The sequence below is a fragment of the Perognathus longimembris genome, chromosome 5 (genome assembly GCF_023159225.1).
Source record: "Perognathus longimembris pacificus isolate PPM17 chromosome 5, ASM2315922v1, whole genome shotgun sequence".
Taxonomy (NCBI): Eukaryota; Metazoa; Chordata; class Mammalia; order Rodentia; family Heteromyidae; genus Perognathus; species Perognathus longimembris.
Window position 1 is genome coordinate 14,506,238 of NC_063165.1, and position 18,927 is coordinate 14,525,164.

The 18,927-nt window shown below is 32.6% G+C and overlaps 1 protein-coding gene across 2 annotated transcripts in view; it reads right to left on the reverse strand.

The window, feature by feature from the left end:
- Ncam2 (neural cell adhesion molecule 2) overlaps positions 1-18,927 on the reverse strand; it is a 297,979-nt gene that overhangs the window by 105,328 nt on the left and 173,724 nt on the right. For both annotated transcript variants that reach the window (XM_048345940.1, XM_048345941.1), the window contains exons 2-5: positions 10,894-10,968; positions 6,602-6,808; positions 5,433-5,576; positions 161-298 (exon numbers count right to left, since the gene is read on the reverse strand). In XM_048345940.1, the coding sequence (XP_048201897.1) occupies positions 161-298; positions 5,433-5,576; positions 6,602-6,808; positions 10,894-10,968 (564 nt within the window). The remainder of the gene's footprint in view (positions 1-160; positions 299-5,432; positions 5,577-6,601; positions 6,809-10,893; positions 10,969-18,927) is intronic.

The following is an 18,927-nucleotide window of genomic DNA, read 5'->3' on the forward strand; positions in this document are numbered from 1 at the left end:
ATGAAATAAATCTTCAGATCCTGCCCCTGAGGCTGTCTTATCTGGTAACGTGAACCATGAGAGAACTAGGGAGTTTTCTTTTACACCTTGATATTTACTAGGGAACTACTGATTGTTGATTCTAAAATAAACAGAATGTTCACGAGTTTTTTATGCTTACCATTAACAATGACAATGATGTCACGGAAATCAATCTCCCCCCTGGCTTCAACTCTCCCTTCACATCTGTATATACCTTCATCACTTTTATTGATGTTGAGAATCTGCAGATTATTGTTTGCTAGCATAGCAAACCGATCTGGGAAATAAGCACAAGGGAGGAAATTATAGCAGTAATTGAAGGCTGAGTCTTGCGTTCTCTAGAATGAGAAGAGTTGAAATATGACACTTGTCTGACACTATCAAAGTTTTCATCAACAAAAAAATTCAAATTTGAAAGTAAAATGTAATTTCAGGACTTCAAATTTTCCACTCTACCCTTGCCTTGTTACGATATAAACATATTTTTTCTAAAATACATTCAAGACTTCATATCCACATGAAATGGTTAGGCTATTATTTTTCCCTATTGCTTTTCCTGGAGAAATGACTCAGAAAAGAACACCACAAAGAGATTAGCTATCATTGACCTGAAACTTCTGATTTCAAACATGTAGCAGCTTGACTATGGAAAGAGGTTGGAAAACTGATTGAACATTTTGCCTTGACAAAAATTAAACCAATCATCTTTTCATAAACTTAGGAAGCCAGGTAATGACACAAAGTTCAAGTTACATAATGTATGTAAATTTTTCCAAAACTTAAACATAAGAGGGTACTTTGCTACAGGCCAAACGATCTTTTGAAATAAATATATTTGGCCATTAATGTATATCAGGGTTCTATTTTTGTGTTGGTACACATACATTTAGACAAAAAAAATAAGCTAGTGTGGAGTATGAGTCAACTGAAAGCCTAAACTAATGTTTTATAGCTATCTGAGAATCCTACAATACATGTCTATTTAATAGGCTTTTTCAAGTCTTGTCTCATTTATGATTACTGCCTTATGATTACAGTGTTAATTTTTCACCTAAGGAAAAAAAAAGGTCCCCTCTACTCTTATTTTGCAACATCCAGGTACTATCTTACATTTTCTTTTGCAACATACCCATAGAAACTAAGCTCATTCATTGGTTGAGTATGATAGTAAGGATCCATTGGTTATTAGACATAACTCATGTCAGGACTTCTATATCAAGTATCATTTCCATTTTTTCAATGAGCCAACTGCTAAGGCCCTGTATAGTCTGGAGTTTACTTTAATAACTTGTCCCATTTTTTTTTTCTCATCATCTATCTACTGGGAGAGATACTAGGGAAATCTTAGTAGGTCAATAGGAATTTTACCTCTTTGGCCCTGCCTGCACCCCAGATTTTGACTGCTTATTTTTGAAGTGAAATGTTATGGAATGCATGGGTGGAATTTGCACTGCGATCTTCTGGATTCCATACTCCTGCATAGCTGGAATAATAAGGCATGGTCTTCAGGTGATCAACTGCCGGTTATACATGTATTTTGCTAAGCTATTTTAAGGTTTTGTTTGTTTGTTTCTCATCCTATATGTAATCTTTTGTTTGTGCCTCTCTATATGTGGCATTCACTATCTATATTTCGACGACTCCCAGTATTTATTTGAACCTGCCTGTTCCTATGTGATTCATCTTTTATGGTTTACTATGGCTTTAATTAAAGTCATTTCAACTGTCAAATCTCAGAAGTTAAAGTTTGATTTTGGTATCTTCACTTGCATTTCCACATTCAAACTTCATGCCTTTCAGTAGCTTTCTCTGATCTCACTTTCTCAAGGCAAATACTTCTTTTATTTTTTAAGGTAAATACAAAATCATCACTGATATGGCCATCTCTATGTCTGTGATATCAACTAAGCCCTGGATGCTTTCCATTCTTCCTGTAGTCATAACTTCATCTAAAGTCCTCTCTCCTCAGCAATTATTTCTCAAGGATCTTAACTACTCTCGCTGTTAGCATTTTGTCTTGAATCTCATCCAAGTCATTCTCTTCACTGAAGCACTAATATACTGTTTCAAATATATATTATACCATGTCACTGCCTTCATTAAACCCCTCAGTGATGTCTGTGCTGGAGAAATTCCAAATTCCTTAGCAGAGATGTTAAAGCCATGTTGAATAGCCAGAGCTTTCCTCCTTAGTTTTCCTTGTTACTAGTCCTTGAGTAATTGATTCTATACTTATCTACTTGTGTCATAATTCAAGTAGTAAATAGACAAAATCTGGAGCAATAACAAACATAGCTTCCTGTATGCGTTATTCAGGCTATCATTCACCTCTTCAAGGAAAGATTTCTCCTGTAGTTAGTTAATTTCTGTTCATACATAAAGATGGTATTTTCTAACAGTGTCTTTCACAATACCTTTATTATAGACTGGTTAGTTCTTTTATTTTCAAATACCATTACGGTAGTTTCTGCAGTATATCCTATGAAGTTTGTTTCCACTGATAATTATATACTTATCTGTTACTTTAGGCTATTAGTATTTTGATGGCAATGAATGTTGCTGATATTGTTAAGTGTAAATCTACACCACCTAGAATTCTAGCGGGTATACAATAAGTACTCAGTAGCTATTAAATGTATCTTTCATATGTAGTATGAAAATAGTATATATAAATTAAGGAAAATAAGTTTTCCTAAACTTTTTACTATAGAAAATATGTCAACTAAAAATTAAGCAAAGCATTGACAAAGGTTATGAAATAATTTTCACACCTTCTGAGGTTAAATGAGCATTTCTACATATTGGTCCATCAGAGTGGCACTTATAGTCTGAATATTATGGGAAAATGTTACCTTTTCTTCCTACATGCATGGATTACATGGCACACAGAGGTCCTTTCAATGGGCAACATGCACAAGTTCTATCTAAACTTTTCTGTAGGCACTTTAATTGTGGATACCTGCCACAAATTTGCAATCAAAACCATGAGAACTATGACAAAGACTTCACATCCCTCCTTATCTGTTCTCAAACACTGGACTTTAATTCAGTAAGGTAATATTAGAACAGAAAGTTACTTAGAACCTCTACATTGTTTTATACTTCTATGAAAACTTTCAGAGCTTATAAACTTAATACTATTCTATTGACTGCAATAACAAATCACATGCTTCTTGATAATTTCATGAAAAGATATTTCTTGTAAATCTAGTTTAAATATACAAATGGCTTGAAAATGAAGGAGAAATGTTCTTCCAACATTACAAACTTATAATACTTGTAACTTCCTCACAGTTCTATTGAATACTTAAATTATATAGAAAAAATCATTTTCACCTCATTTTTACAGCTATGCAATGTGCAATTATGTTTCATATCACTATTTTATCAATACATTTTATTTTGAGAAAACTTATTCTCAAGATTTAAAAAAATCTTGAAGACAATGAGTCATTGTCACTTTAAACAAACTTGTTCAGAACATAAAGCCAAGCCAAATAGTTTATTCACTTCAAAAATTTCTAAATATGCTTACTCTATTATTTGTAACTTAAAACTTGGGATTTAAACTGATCCATAGTTTACAGATGGAGAATTATTTAAAAGTGTATCAGTTCAAAATTATACTGTAAAGCTTCAGGGACATGGAAAGAAGTAGAAACAAAGGGAAATCCATATTTACATAACTGCTGCTTGTGATGCTTCAGGCAAAAATGTCTAAATAAAATAAAAGAAACATCTCTTCCCCACCACTATTATTCATTTCTACAACTGCTTGTTGAAGATTTCTATTCTACATATTCTTTATTTCTTGAAATAATGATTTACAGTATAACAGACAGATATAAGTAGCTTGATAACAGAATAGCTGAAAATGTTTACCATCCTTCAACTTTTACACGATAATTGCCATGTATTATTGAAGGGAACAAAACTGAAAATATGTCACTTAATTTACTCAAATAATACCATAAGAAAAATATGAAGTAGTTGCACAAAATAAGGCAGGAGGAAAGTAAAGAGTAGTTCTCATTAACTTCTGAGAAAAACAATGAGAGTTTGGAATTTCTGACAATCACTGAATATGCCCAGCTAAGAAAATTATCTTAAAATAAAAAAGACTATTGAACATGATCATGGTATATAATATCTATATTTAGAAGAGAATTTCTTTACTATTTGTCCTTTGTGCTATAGAAGTTTCTGCTCTAGGAAATACAAATGGAATCATTTAGATTGAAAAATACTTTAAAAGATTCAATTATTTTGTACTTCTCTGTAATGCTGGTTCATTGAAAGTATTCTAAATTGAAAATGCTCCCTGTGCACAATGGAAAAGGAGCATAATGCCAGCAAATTATGTTTTCAGTTTGTGGTATCATATTATTCTGAGCTTTCCGCTCAGTCTGAATCAAAACCATGAAGATGAATCATGTAAATATTTTATTTTTTGGTTTATTCTCTATAGACATCTAACCATAATATTTAGAACACACCATTATTTTTGAAAAGACAGCCTAGAATATGAAATAGGACTCATACAGATAGTATTTTATTTTTGCCAATAGTGAGATTCTAAAATCATGTTTGGATTATAGCATTTAGAATCTATGAGCACTAGTTTCCACTCTTTTACTTACTTAATATTGAAAACAAGGGTAATACTCTTTCCTTAAAAATTGTTGGGCACCAGTAATCTTAGCTACTGAGGAAGCTTAGATCTGAAGATGGCAGTCTGATGCCAGCACGGGCAGAAAAGTCCCTGTGAGACTCTTATCTCCAATCAACCACTCAAAAACTGGAAGTGGTGCTATAGTTCAAGAGGTAGAGCTAGTCTTGAGCACAAAAAGGCTCAGGCAAAGTGCCCAGGTCCTTAGTTCAAAGCCCCACAGTCAACAATAAACAAACAAATGAGTAAATAAATAAATTTCAACTAAGTGAATTTTTTTTAAATATACAGTTCAAAGCTACTGAAGATATTTTCTCCTAAGCTATTATCTTAGGAAATCAACTCTATCATCAAAATGACAAAGAAAATATTGTACATGGCTGTGCTGATGCTCTTTAAAGAACTACAGAGATGTAGAATATTTCCTGAACTCTATAGTTTACCAAATGCTCACGAAGTAAAGATTTTAAATTAGTCATTTGACTTTAGGGTGGAACACTGTATTTCCCTTCCTTTTTGTTTGTTTGTTTGTTTGTTATAGAGAGTATCTTTATGTATAATAGGCCTGCCTACGTAGAGTGATGTTCTTGAACTAGCCATCTTTCTGCCTCAACTCCTAGAATTCTGGGATTATCTCTGCAGGCAATCTCATCTAGCTAGCGCTACATTTTCTTTCCTAAGCCACACAAATACACGAATTATTTTTAGAACATATAACTTAGAGAGTTACCAAAATACTAACTGTTGGAAATGGCGGTGAGTTCCTCATTATGATACAACCAGCTAACAGCTGGTGCAGGTGAGCTGCTAACTCTGCAGATCACTTCAGCATCCTCTCCTTGCTTGAATTCTTGAGGAGAGATAACTTCTTTGAAAGTGAGCTTTTCTGCATTGAGAAAAGAAACCGGACATAAAATAATTAGCTCTTGTTTCTCTCACTAAGACAGTCCACACTCTACCATGCTATGGTAAAGTAATTAAATAAAACTACATCTTTTAAAACCTTAATAATAACATTCCCTCTCCCTGACCATCAACTACAAAGTACTTCGGGTGTATCAAGATGTCTTACCTGAGCTAGAGTCAACATCAAAACTCTTACCTCAGTGTTTCCTCCCTCCTTTTTCTGCTACATGAACATAGAAGGTCTCCCTTGAATTTCCTTGAAGAGTATCCATTTTTACTAGCCTGGTAAAAGCACTGAGATTTCTACCAAATGCTTCACACAAAAGAGCTCTATGCCTGTATACTTCAGTCAATGTGCCCCATTTTTCTGTCTTGTCCCTATACCTTCTGTAAAATTTTGTAGCATGGATATGTGACAGCCATTCGTTCCTTAGAGAGTAGTATTCATTGTCTACAATTTGGCATAATGCTTGAATAATTAAGTGAATGAAAGGGGATGATCTATGCTTGGTGAGGACACCAAAGCAATGCAATATTTTGAACATGTGAGTATTGACCTTAGCAAATGAAACTTGAAAATGTTCTCTTTGCATCATTTTAACAAAGGTATTTCGCTTTGTACATTTTAATATTTCATTTTATGTATGTTTATGACATGAAGGTTTAAATGCAAATTTGTAATCTGTAAAATATGTAGTAGCAATATACTTAAGTAGTAAACTGAGAAAATTAAAATTATTTTTGGATTATTTCACCAACATTGGCTAATTCTGTGTGTTTGTAGTTACCTGTTTTAGCTATTCTACGATTCAATGAGGCAAGGTACAGAATTCATTCTTGCCCATTTTTACTTTTTTTTTTCTATTTATTGTCAAAGTGATGACAGAGAGGTTGCAGTTTCATATGTTAGGCCTCGTTTTTACTTTTAAATACATTACTTTTTGTCTGAATTCCTTGGAAAGAAGGAAGATTTCAGTCAAACTCAGCCCACATTTCAAGACTTACGGTAAATTTCCAAAACTACTGTTGCTTCTTGTGTCTGTCCTTTGGCATCTGTGGCTTGACAGCGATATATGCCTGCATCTTCTATGTTCGCGTTGTAGATGATCAGTCGTGACCGGAGGCTTTCCTTCTGCAACATGACCCTCTGTGTGGAGACAATCTTCTCGCCTTGAGGATTATACCAATCTATACTCTCTGGTTCACCAATTGCTGTAAATAGACGTGGGAACGGAATGTTGAAAAATATGGTTTAGGAGATTCTTTTGTCAGTGACATTCACTATTATGTGACAATTTCAGTAATTTAGACACGAATGTAAACACAAGATTGGAAATCTGAAAATTATACAAGAGTTAAAGTAAACACAAATGTTCACACAAATGTTCATCTTTGTTTAAGCTGCACTTAGGACTCAATCAAGTCCAAGTAAACTGAAGAAAAAAAAGGGCCCTAGAATTTTGCTAGTGTTTAGAGTGTAAAAATTACAAATTATTTCTAGTGATCTATGGATTATTACTATACCTTAGAACCAAAACTCCTGGCTCAGACATAAACTCAGGCTGGTGTGTGTGTATGTGTGTGTGTGTGCGTGTGTGTGTGTGTGTATCAACATGGGTAGTTAATAAGATTTCACATGTTCAAGGCTCTTGGGTTAGAAGAAAACAGAATTTTTCTTCATAAAGCAAAACTTCCAAAACTTTAAGGATTTAAAATAAAAAAAAATTGGGTCTTCAATAATTTTGTGTTTTGAGTTAATTTCCCAAATGGTTAAAAATATACATATAAGGCCAATTTCCACTTCTAAAATGAAATCCTAATGTTCTTTTCCCAATGGAAATGAGTAGTGTTATCATTTTAAACAAAAATTATTAACTATTTAATCATATGGTAATTAGAATACACTGAAATGATACTTATCCTGCTAGGCAATTACAACCAAATCATTAGAGTGTAAATATTTATTTAAGTTCTCCAATCCAGGATCTAGGTTATTAAGCACTTCATAAAAGCCAAAGCTCCAATTTATGATTTTAGTAACCAAAGGAATAAGTTATCTAATTACTTCCAAGTTAATTTGTGGCACCAAGATAAAATTTTAGCACAAATACTTTAAAATAAATATATGTATATATAAATAATAATAATATATATGAATACATATACAAAGTCAAATATGTCAGCAGAACTAAGTGAATAAAGTTATTTTATCATTTTATTTTCTTCTTTTTATGTCAGATTACAGTATTAAAGCAAATACAGGAAGGAAAGCTTAGGTGGAATTTTTATTGTTGCTGTTGTTTTGTTTTGTTTCATCTTTTTTGGCACTTGAACTCAGTATCTGGGTGCTGTCCCTGAACTCTTCTGGCTCAAGGATAGCATTCTACCACTCTGAGCCACACCACCACTTGTGGGTTTCTGGGGGTTAATTGCAGATAAGCGTCTCCATGACCTTCCTGCACTGCCTGGGTTTTGAACTGTGATTCTCAGATTTCAGCCTCTGAAGTAGCTACAGGAATGACATATCAGCACAAAGTTCAGATGGAAATTTTGATGGATCTTATTTATGTCATCTAAGATTTTAGAAAAAAAAGCCCTCAAAACCCAATAGTCACCAGATAATATGCCTTAAGGGACAGGTACTTTATTTTTAATTCATTCTTCCCCCGAAAAGATGATAAAATAATAATTTGATTTAATATCAACTTAGTTTTGAGCTAATCTCATCTTAATCTATAAAGTAAATAAGATAAGTTGTAAAATCTTTAGATTATTTTACTATGTGATATAATAGGAACCCTTACAATTATGTTGAGTTTATAAATCTTTACAGCAACAATTTCTTTTTACAAGTCACTATAAATAATAATTTTCATCTGCAATTTTTATATTAATAATGCTGGACTTTTGGGAAGTGGCTACCAGTATTTTTAATTAAATATTACTGACAAAATAATTTTCTCTGGATGGCACATTCTGATTTTGATGGCTGATTTTTATATATCTATATACGCATATATATAATCCAGTTTGAATATTACAAACATTTATTCTATTTAAAGTGTCTAGGAACTTTTAAACATTATCTAGATTGTAATAGTAGAAAAAATATACATAAACATTGTCGTTTGCATAATTTCCTACATTAGTACATTTAGATTTTTACTTTGCAGCTATTATATATATACATATATATGATCACTCCTTTGACTATGATACATCTTTTGATTATACTCTGTATAAAAATGAAAGAAGAAACTCGTTTGGTTTCTTTTTAAGAAACACAGTAAGTAGAATTATTTCTAATTCTGAATTTATATTTGGCTGAACTTTCAGAAAACAGCTCCTTACATTCTCATGATATATGTTAAATGATTTTTAAAGTTGGTCCTTATATAACAAAACTAAATATGTATGTTCATATTTGCTGCTTCATTGGTGTTTAAAAAAATGAATGAAGGGCTGGGGATATAGCCTAGTGGCAAGAGTGCCTGCCTCGGATACACGAGGCCCTAGGTTCGATTCCCCAGCACCACATATACAGAAAACGGCCAGAAGCAGCGCTGTGGCTCAAGTGGCAGAGTGCTAGCCTTGAGGGGGAAGAAGCCAGGGACGGTGCTCGGGCCCTGAGTCCAAGGCCCAGGACTGACCAAAAAAAAAAGAAAGAAAGAAAAAAATGAATGAAAATCAGTGACCTAGGATGGATAAGTTGATACACATTTTTATTCCCAGTATGAAGAAAATGATCTGTGTTTTTGATGCCCTAGCTGCCTACTGATTTCTTCTATACTCTCAGATATGTAGTGAGACCTTATTTCAAAACAACATAAAATAATCATCCCCCTACCAAAGAAAACATGTTATCTACATTTTGATGGTAAAGTTCTTACAAAATACAGAATATTAGGCTTTATTCTGTTGCTCTACAATTATCCCTTTCATCACATAGAAATTCTGTATACATAGATATACCTATTGACTTCTTTAATGGTAGAATATATAAAAGATCATAGTACTGATTTGTGCCATGAAATGCGACGATTTATACATCTATACTCTGAATATGGATTACAAATAGGTTAGGAAAACTGTTTTCTGCTTTGAGTTATTTAATAAAATTCAATTAGTTATGTAATTCTAAAGGAAAAAAATCGTTTCCTTTTTCTGTGTTGTTGTTTTTTTTTTTGTGTGTGTGTGTGTGTGTGTCATTCTTTATTGAAGCAAGAACTTATGCAGGTCAGGCAAGCACACAACTTGAGTTAATTGCTTAGCCTTAAAATTAACTTTCATCATACATTTTATGTCAAGAACACTTATTGGAATCAGCTCTAGAATTGCTTAATGTAATCAGAAATTGAAACAATACTCTCATAGCAATTTTACCATGGAATGAAGGCTCTTGCATATTTTAGATATAAAAGCTTATTTTCAAAAATGAGAATAGGATTAATTTCAATAGATACACAATGTGTTCATTTGAGATTTCTATCTTGTAGAAATTAGATTTTAGGTTCAAAGTACTTGCAAGGCTTTTACAGAAATCACGAAACTTTTTTTTTTTTTTTTTTTTTTTTTTTTTGCCAGTCCTGGGTTGTGAACTCAGGGCCTCAGCACTGTCCCTGGCTTCTTTTTGCTCAAGGCTACCACTTGAGCTACAGCGCCACTTTCGGCTTTTTCGGTTTATGTGGTGCTGAGGAATTGAACCCAGGGCTTCGTGGATACAAGGCGAGTGCTTTACCACTAGGCCATATCCCCAGCCCTGAAACTTTATTATTCAACTAATTTTGGCTGAGATAATTTATCACAAGGATTATACATATAATACACTTGAATAGAATCAAGAAGACAAAAATTCTCGCATAACAATATTTACTATTTTTAATATTTAAATTAATATTTACCTCTAAGAAGGGCTGAACCTTTTGCCTTGTATGTTTTACTCATGTAACTGTAAATTCATGTACTGTATCTAATTCATTCATTGCTTATTTGTAAAGACAGTTGTTATAGTCATTATATTCATTTTAATCTCTTTGTTTTCATAGAAATCATATCTAAATTAATTCCAATTTCTTAATGCAAAAATTTTACTTTATAATAAGTGATTTTTTAAAAAAACTATTTAGTTTTAGCAGTAAAATTGTAATAAAATGATATAAATAACATTCATAATGTTTAATATGCAGAAAGTGGTTATTAAAAGAATTAAATTTTCAGATACCTTTATTTAACCAATAAACTTCATCAAATATTAAACACAAAGCATGCTTCTTGAAATTATTTGTTGAAATACATACCTGTGCATGTGAAGAATTTAGATTCGCCCACACTAAGCTCTACTTTGCTAAGTGAAATCGTCACTTGAAGAAGTGCTGAAAAAAATATTTGAGTATGAATTAATTGTGGTTGAAAATATGAACTTTAAGATAAAATATTTAGGAGAGATTTTTGCAAACAGTAATACTATCCCTTAATTTTTTGTTCCCCATTATGGGAAATGAACATTTTCTAAAATATAATCAAATAGCATACTTATGATATATTTAATACCATGCTAAACAACACTTTTCCAAATTATTTTTTTAATTCTGTTAGGCACAAGGAAGGGTGACATAAATACTCAGAAAGTAGACCCTTATTTACAGGTTGGGTCCTATACGTATAACCAGAGTAACAAAGAATTCTTGCTCAACATTTGTAACATTGTGGAATGAGTAAATACTCTACTTTCTCTATAATATTTAAAAAAAATGTCTGTTAACTAAGCAAATTTAATTATATAATATATTTCCATGCAACATAGGTGCATGAAAGGAATGGTAAATCAGTGTACACATTCACAATGTAAAGAAGTCATGTCAAAGAACCCAGATAATGATAATAAAACAGAGGGGAAGCTCAATGACATGTAAGTCTCCTGTTAAATTTATTACTAAAATAGCTGCCTAATTTAGTATGTTTCCACATGAATTGATGGAAATGAAATGTTGGAATAATTTTCAAGAAAAAAACATGTCATTATGTTTTTTTAACTTTATAAAGATGTTTGTTCTTATCTTTCCCATATTTGACTGATGCATTTGGTCTCTCTTTACAATTTGAGGTCTTAACTTTCCTCAATACCAAGAATATGTGTCATATTAAAGGAACCCAATGATACTTTAAGAGAATAGTTCTTCAGAAGAACCTTTAAAAATGACCACAAGTTAGAAAGGTAGGAAGAAACAAGTTAAAACACAAGAAAAAAAAATCTTAAAATGTGAGTAATGCTACTTCCTAGTGAAAATTTATAGATTTTTTTTCATTTAAAGAATTTAAAAGAAAAAAAAGAATTTAAAAGTATTAAATTGCAGAATAACTAGAGTTCCTTGAAAAAGCATTTTGTAAGAAGCTTGAAACTGAAGAGATAGAGGAGGTGACAGATATCAAGGAATGCACTTGGAGTTGGGAATTTAATAAATTGTAGAATACTTAACCTTGCTTTGGTATATAAACAAAAGAAACAGGAAGAAATTAATGGGTCAAAGAAAGAAAATATTAAGGTATTTGTCATTCTCTTTTATTCTTTTACTTTCTACTTTCAAATAACCATTTTTTGCAGATCTATAATTTCCTCAGTAGAGTGCATTAATGATAACTTCATTGTCTTGTAGAAATAAAGTTGTCTTATAATCTGAAAAGTTTCTGCTAATTGTAATTTAAACAAATACTGTATCTAAATTTAGGGTAAATTTATATTTCTGAAGAGAAAAGAATAAAGCTGACCATTGTTGGTAGTTTAAAAGTTAAATGAAGTTCTACATACTTTTACATTGACTTTCTGATCAGTGCAATGAACACATTTATTTGCAGTGATAAAGTGAAATTCACTACAAAATTAATTAGTGTACATTTTCAACATGATAATTTTTTCTGTTAATGCAAATGATCAGTTCACTCATTAATCACAACCATATTTTCCTTAGACATTATAGAGACTGAGAATATTGGCATGTTATATTGCTACCTGTACTTAAACTTATAAAGCAGAAAAACAAATTTATTACTTTACTATTTCCAAAGGGCATTTTTGCTTAAGCTACCTCTACAAATTTGCTAATGCATGTGAATCTCAGATAATATCTAGGACATTAAAATCCCAGGTCATGCCCTGATTATTGCTTTAGTGGTTTAGCATTCAGTATTTCTTGTGATTAGTCTTGACCTATGATTGTCTTCAAATGACTAATTTTGGTCCCAAATGTCAGAAGAAAACTAAAACACTTTCTAATGTCAAAAGTTGTAGCTAGGGAAAATTAGAAAGGTATGACATTTTTGACATTTGTCCAGCTAATCTGCCTTCAGTTTTGGACATTACAATTTAGATTCAAAAAAATGTGGATCATAACATCTAGTCTTTACGTCATTCAAAACATACAAAAATATTGCAACTGAAATTTAAGATTATGATTTGAAATTAAAATGGCATTACGTAATGGCAAACTATGCTATTTGGATGATTTATTCTTTCAGTTTCACTGGATTTTTCAAAAATACTTGGAATGCATTATAATGCAGTATATACTCATAGAAAGATTACAGTTTTTTAACAAGAAGTACAGAAAAGGAGTCAGGCATTGTTAGAGGGAGAAATGTTGAACCTCACGATATTATTTCAAAGGACAGTACAAAAAGAAATCCGTAGAAGGGTTACCAGACAATGTAGGTATTTGACATACAATGTCCTCAAGTCCTTCTTTGTGAAACAACCCCACAGTTACCCTTGGAATGAGCATTGGTTAATAGGTCTGGGGTTATTCCACCAAAGAATTTAGCCTTTAAAGTCTTGCTTCATGTGCTTCCCTTTCCTAGGTTTCTTGTGTCTTTAGATATTATCTCAGAGAATCTCATTTAACTTGTGCTTATTTTAAGGAGCTAAGTAAACCTCATATCCCTGTGGTTTGTAACAGTGATAACTAAAAGCACTACGGGGCTTCTTGAGTAACTGAAAGAGCAAAAAACATCTGGCCCCTCTAGGGCCGGATTATCTCTTTAGGACCAACAGTTTGAATTGCCTCTGCTGATGACTTCATTTCCAGTGCAGAAAGAGCCTACAGAGCCAAGTGATGAGGGTAAAGGACTTCCTCCCATAGAGGCACTGCATTGCTCACCTAGGCCTTGAGCAGCTTTCCCTTGGCATTTGGAAGCCAGGGCAGCACAGTCCTTGTCCTTGGAATAGTTGCTCCTGAACAGGATTGATTAGACAACACTGAGGTGTGAGCCACATTAGTTAACAAATCAGAGGGGTTAAGGGAGGTAATGAAGAGCACCGGGCACGCTTTAAGAAGCCTGTAATTGAGTCTGGGGCCAATTAAGTCTAAAGATCCTGATAGTCACACAACTCTCTCTTGGAAAACCTTTCTGAACCTCTGGGCGAGGCCTCTAGACATCCCTCCCCATCTTACCAGAGCTCTGTTTATCTTTTTATTTTTAATTATATTATATATTGTTTTATGTGGAAAAGATATATTGCCTTTGAAAAAGTGTGACTGTTTTAAGATAGAGTGCTTATAAGATCCGGTGGAAATTAATGATTAGATTTCTCACAAACCAGAGAGTAAATCATTTTGTATTAGCATAATAGCTAAACAATACATAGTCAAAAATATTTTCAAAAGAAATTCTTAGAGAAAAAAAGTTAATGGCTCAAAGGGGATGCAATACAATTACATTTCCACCGCGAATGACTTTTAAAGAAGTACCTATAAACACAACCTTAAACTTAGGTGTATTACCTTAGCAGGTATTGGTAGAAACCATGCATTTTATGTCAGTCTTATATTTTATGTAAAAAATAATCCTTAATGTTAATAGATTTACAATTCATTGGGGAGTGTAGTAAAACTGCACAAAACAGAAACAATGAAATAGTAATTTTGTTAATTATAAAATATATGATAAAATCTTTGTACTGTCCAAAGACCAAGCCTATGAGCTAGTTATTATATAAAAGATGAAAGGAGTGAAAGCATGCATACAACCTGAAGAAATTCTCTCAGAATATCAATCAATCATACTTAAGGTACATATCATAAAGAATATTATTGACATAATCTTGGCGAAATACTTTGTAAACTTAATTTGGGTCCATTACAAGTATTTGACAGGTAGGGTCCATACCATTCTGACCAATGCCTAATTTACATATTTTTTCTAACCAAATATAAATAGAATACAACCAATGTTTAAACTCCCAGATAGCTTTGAAATAAGCTTAATTTCCTTAGTTTACATTTCATTAGTAGTCCTTTAAAACTCCTTTTTTTACAAGGATATATTACAATTTCTGACATGTTCTCCTAATATTGTAGTGTTCTTAGATTATTTAACAAGATGATAAAATATAAGTATTTTATCATTTTAGTTATCAATGGAGAAAGAGCAAGTACTGACATTTTAGCACATCCTTCCATATCCTCTAAAATAGGCAGAAAAGCAATAATTAAGAAAACATTTTCTTCTTTTTTATTATATATCATTAGTTGTACAAAGGAGTTGTCATTTACTCAAACTAAAAATTTAGGCATACAAATAATCTTGATCAGTATCACTCTTTTCAACATGCTCCTCCATCACTCCACCAACCACCCCTTCCCTAACTTCCTTAATTTTGTGGAATATACATTCTATTCGTTCCTGCATTCTCCTCCTCTTTTTCTCTTCAAGCTTTGACTTCCCCTTGACCACATCCTACAGTTACAGTACCAGCTTCCCAGTGTTCATTATGCTACAGGAAGTAAGTCAGGCCCAGAGAATCAATGGATATGTGTTTTCCTTATATGTGTAAGCTAGAATTAACTAAGCTTTTCAACTTTAAGAAAATGCAATACATTAGGTGGTAAGTAAATGAATACAAGTGTATAAATATGATAGACTCATGGAAGAATATAAATAGCATTTTCCCTGAGAAGGGAAAAGTCCAAATTCAACAGCAACAACAAAATAAAATTTTAATATGTAAGAAAACTTAATAGCATTAATCAAAAACTGGAGAGGTTTTTTTTCACTTGTAATATTCCCTGTTAGTGCTTAATGCAGATTCAATTTTCTTTGCACATCTGCTTCTTCACTGGAGAATAGACTCTTGAAAAAGAGTAAATTTTCCTTATTTATCTTACTTTACTTGGAACACACAGGTTTTAGAAAAAGGCCCATGCCAGTGGATGTATATGTAAGTGTAGTACACTGAAAATAGAAAAAAATACTGAAAACTATATACATAGGACTTACCTGATGACTTAAAAAACTCAATTCAATAAAATGATATATATTTATGTTCTTAAATACCATCTTCCCATTTTACAAAAATTTTATACATTCATTTTACAATGGTGACACATTTAGATAATATTTTCTCTACTGTGATTGTTAAGTAATTTATGTCTGAATTCTTATGGTTTATATACAAACATCATTAAAGTGATTATTACATGAAAAGTAGTATTCAAAGAGCTACTGTGACTAAGAAGAAAATCAAGTAGAATTAATGAAAGGAAATAACTGAAAGTAATGATTAGAAATTCTATAAGGCGGGGGCTGGGGAGAGTGCCTGCCTCGGATACACGAGGCCCTAGGTTCGATTCCCCAGCACCACATATACAGAAAACGGCCAGAAGTGGCACTGTGGCTCAAGTGGCAGAGTGCTAGCCTTGAGCGGGAAGAAGCCAGGGACAGTGCTCAGGCCCTGAGTCCAAGGCCCAGGACTGGCCAAAAAAAAAAAAAAAAAAGAAATTCTATAAGGAAATGTCAAGAAATTATAAGATAAACCCTGACTGTCAATGAACATTCGTTGTGATTATTGTATATGCAGACAGGCTCTAAATCATAAGTCAGAATAAAAATACACATATCTATCTGCCTGTATATCCATATCTATGTGCTTATACCTATGTATCTATCTATGTAGAAAGAGACATAGAAGGAGAAATTTCACATATCTTATCCATTTATTATTTAAATGTGTGAGGTTAACCTGAACACATCACATCAAAGAGGATATGTTTGCAAAATTAAGTTTGTATTAGTTTGAAAAATATTTTCATTTGAAAAGTAAAATTTCATTTTTCTTCTAAAATACCTTATTTGAAATTAAATAGTACTATGCTCAAGAACATAATATCATAGTTACAATTCCCAAGGTCATTTAGATAAACCTTATTGCAATGCAATACTCTGTAAACTATTTCATTAGGGAAAGTAAAATTATTATATGTCATACTTTATCATTTATAAAGCAAAAAGCAGGAAGATCACCTGTCATGTATTTTTGAATGAATCTCATGAAAATAGAAAGTAGACCTTGATGCCAACTAGACTGGGGAATGCTGTCTCAGTGGTAAGGAAAGTAATCTATGTTTAAGTATTAGTTAAATCCTAGATTTAATTGTTCCATTAAAAGAACAGAAACAGGTCACTCATCACTTATTTTAAGTGTGGCATTTAATTAAAAGTAAAATATCTTGAAAAAGCTCCAACCAAGCTCAAGTTCTATACTCAATCTAAATTTATTTCAACACCCACTTAACCATGTAAGCCATTAGCTATCCTAATGAAAGTAACATGGGATACTATGTAAAATGACTTGTCACTGTTTTTAATCTCCAGTAATAAATGAAGTTATAGGAAAATGTTGATACTAGCCTGATTTTCAAATCTCTGAATTTCTATGCAATTGCATGGCTCGTCCACCTGTGTGAAATTTCCCATCAGATTAATCAGTTTAAGTCTTATTCATGAGCCTGAAAATTTAAAAATTAAACACGTCATATAAGCTTCAAGAAGAATGTGTCTCTGTGCTTTTTTTCTAAGAGATATTAAGAATCAATGTTTGTTCCTGTTGGGCTCTGTCATGCTGCCCTACCAACCTGGTTGTGTGTTACACATTCTATTCTCCTAGCAACCACAGAAAACTTTATTATTAACTCTTACAGATGTAATTCCTCCCTCTTTTCTTACATCCTCTCCAAGACAAATGCTAGAGTTCAAGTGAGCTACACAGTGATGAAAACTTGTGATGTGGCAGTCCAGTTCTGTCTGGCACTTAAGTTTGATAAGTCCACAGAAATTCTTTGTTTTTTGACTGTTACTTCCAGGCATACTTGAAAAATTACTCAGTATTCCCCATCTCCCTGTGTGATTTCATTGGGAAAATATGCATTGGATACTTTTGAAATAAACATACACAAGAAACTACCAAAAAAAAAAGAACCAATGTTTGCCAACACACACACACACACACACACACACACACACACACACACACACAGAGTCAAAGTATGTAAAACCCAACTGTCATAGAATAAAGATGGCTACTAAAATATGCAGTGCAAAAAGGAGCTCGAATATATTTGTGTGGCTAAATTATTCCAACCCCGTGTTGCTGTTTTTCACTAAAAACATTTTAATCATCACAAAACATTAGATGATTACTGCCAGAAGTGCTTATATTATCTCTAGGCTAGTGATATCAGCTCAAAGCAGAAACTATTTCTCTGACAGGATCAGGTAAGTTCATGTGAATCTTTAAGACTGATAGTCTGAGTGATTGAACAAGTTTATACTCCCACCAACAATGTTCTTATCCTGAAGTTAGTTTAAGTGTCTTAAATTCTTGGTGATATTTTTGTTGATACTTTTCAATCATTAAATAATAGTTCCGTTAGGCATTTTCTCAGAAGGGAAGAAAAGTCGCCTGAGAATTCCTTTCATATTACAAGAGGCTACAACAAGACTGTTCCCTCAGGGGAGAACAGTGAATTAGAACAGCCATATAGATTCTGTTTCCAAGAACAGTTCTCTTGTCCTATGCCTTCCCAGCTAGGAGTAAGATGACCCAAGGGGGACTTTTCTGTAGATAGAAAAAAAAGGCTGAAAAAACAAGCAAACAAAAGGTAAATCCCAATTTTGTATATATTTGTGTGTATTTGTGTGTGAACACAATTAAAATACTTCACAGATAATAATCCTGAGTGAGCCTGAGGCAACAAGAATTTTTCATTGAGGTTCAGTTAATCAAAGTAATATGCAGTCCTAGCACTATGTCATTTTTGACTCCTACGTGTTATGTGAAATGAAATGTCCCAAAGCACAAAAATGCTCCAGGTATCACAAAAGGGCTACAGAAGTTAGAATTGCCCTCTGTGGTATACTCGTGAAAAATAAAGAGACTGACCTGTAGACAATATATCCCAGCTATGAACAAATTATGTATTCACCAGAAAATTCCTTAAAGACATCATTCAAAGAGTCAGGAAACTATAAGAGCAAAGAAAAGGAAGAGAAAAATAAAAGAC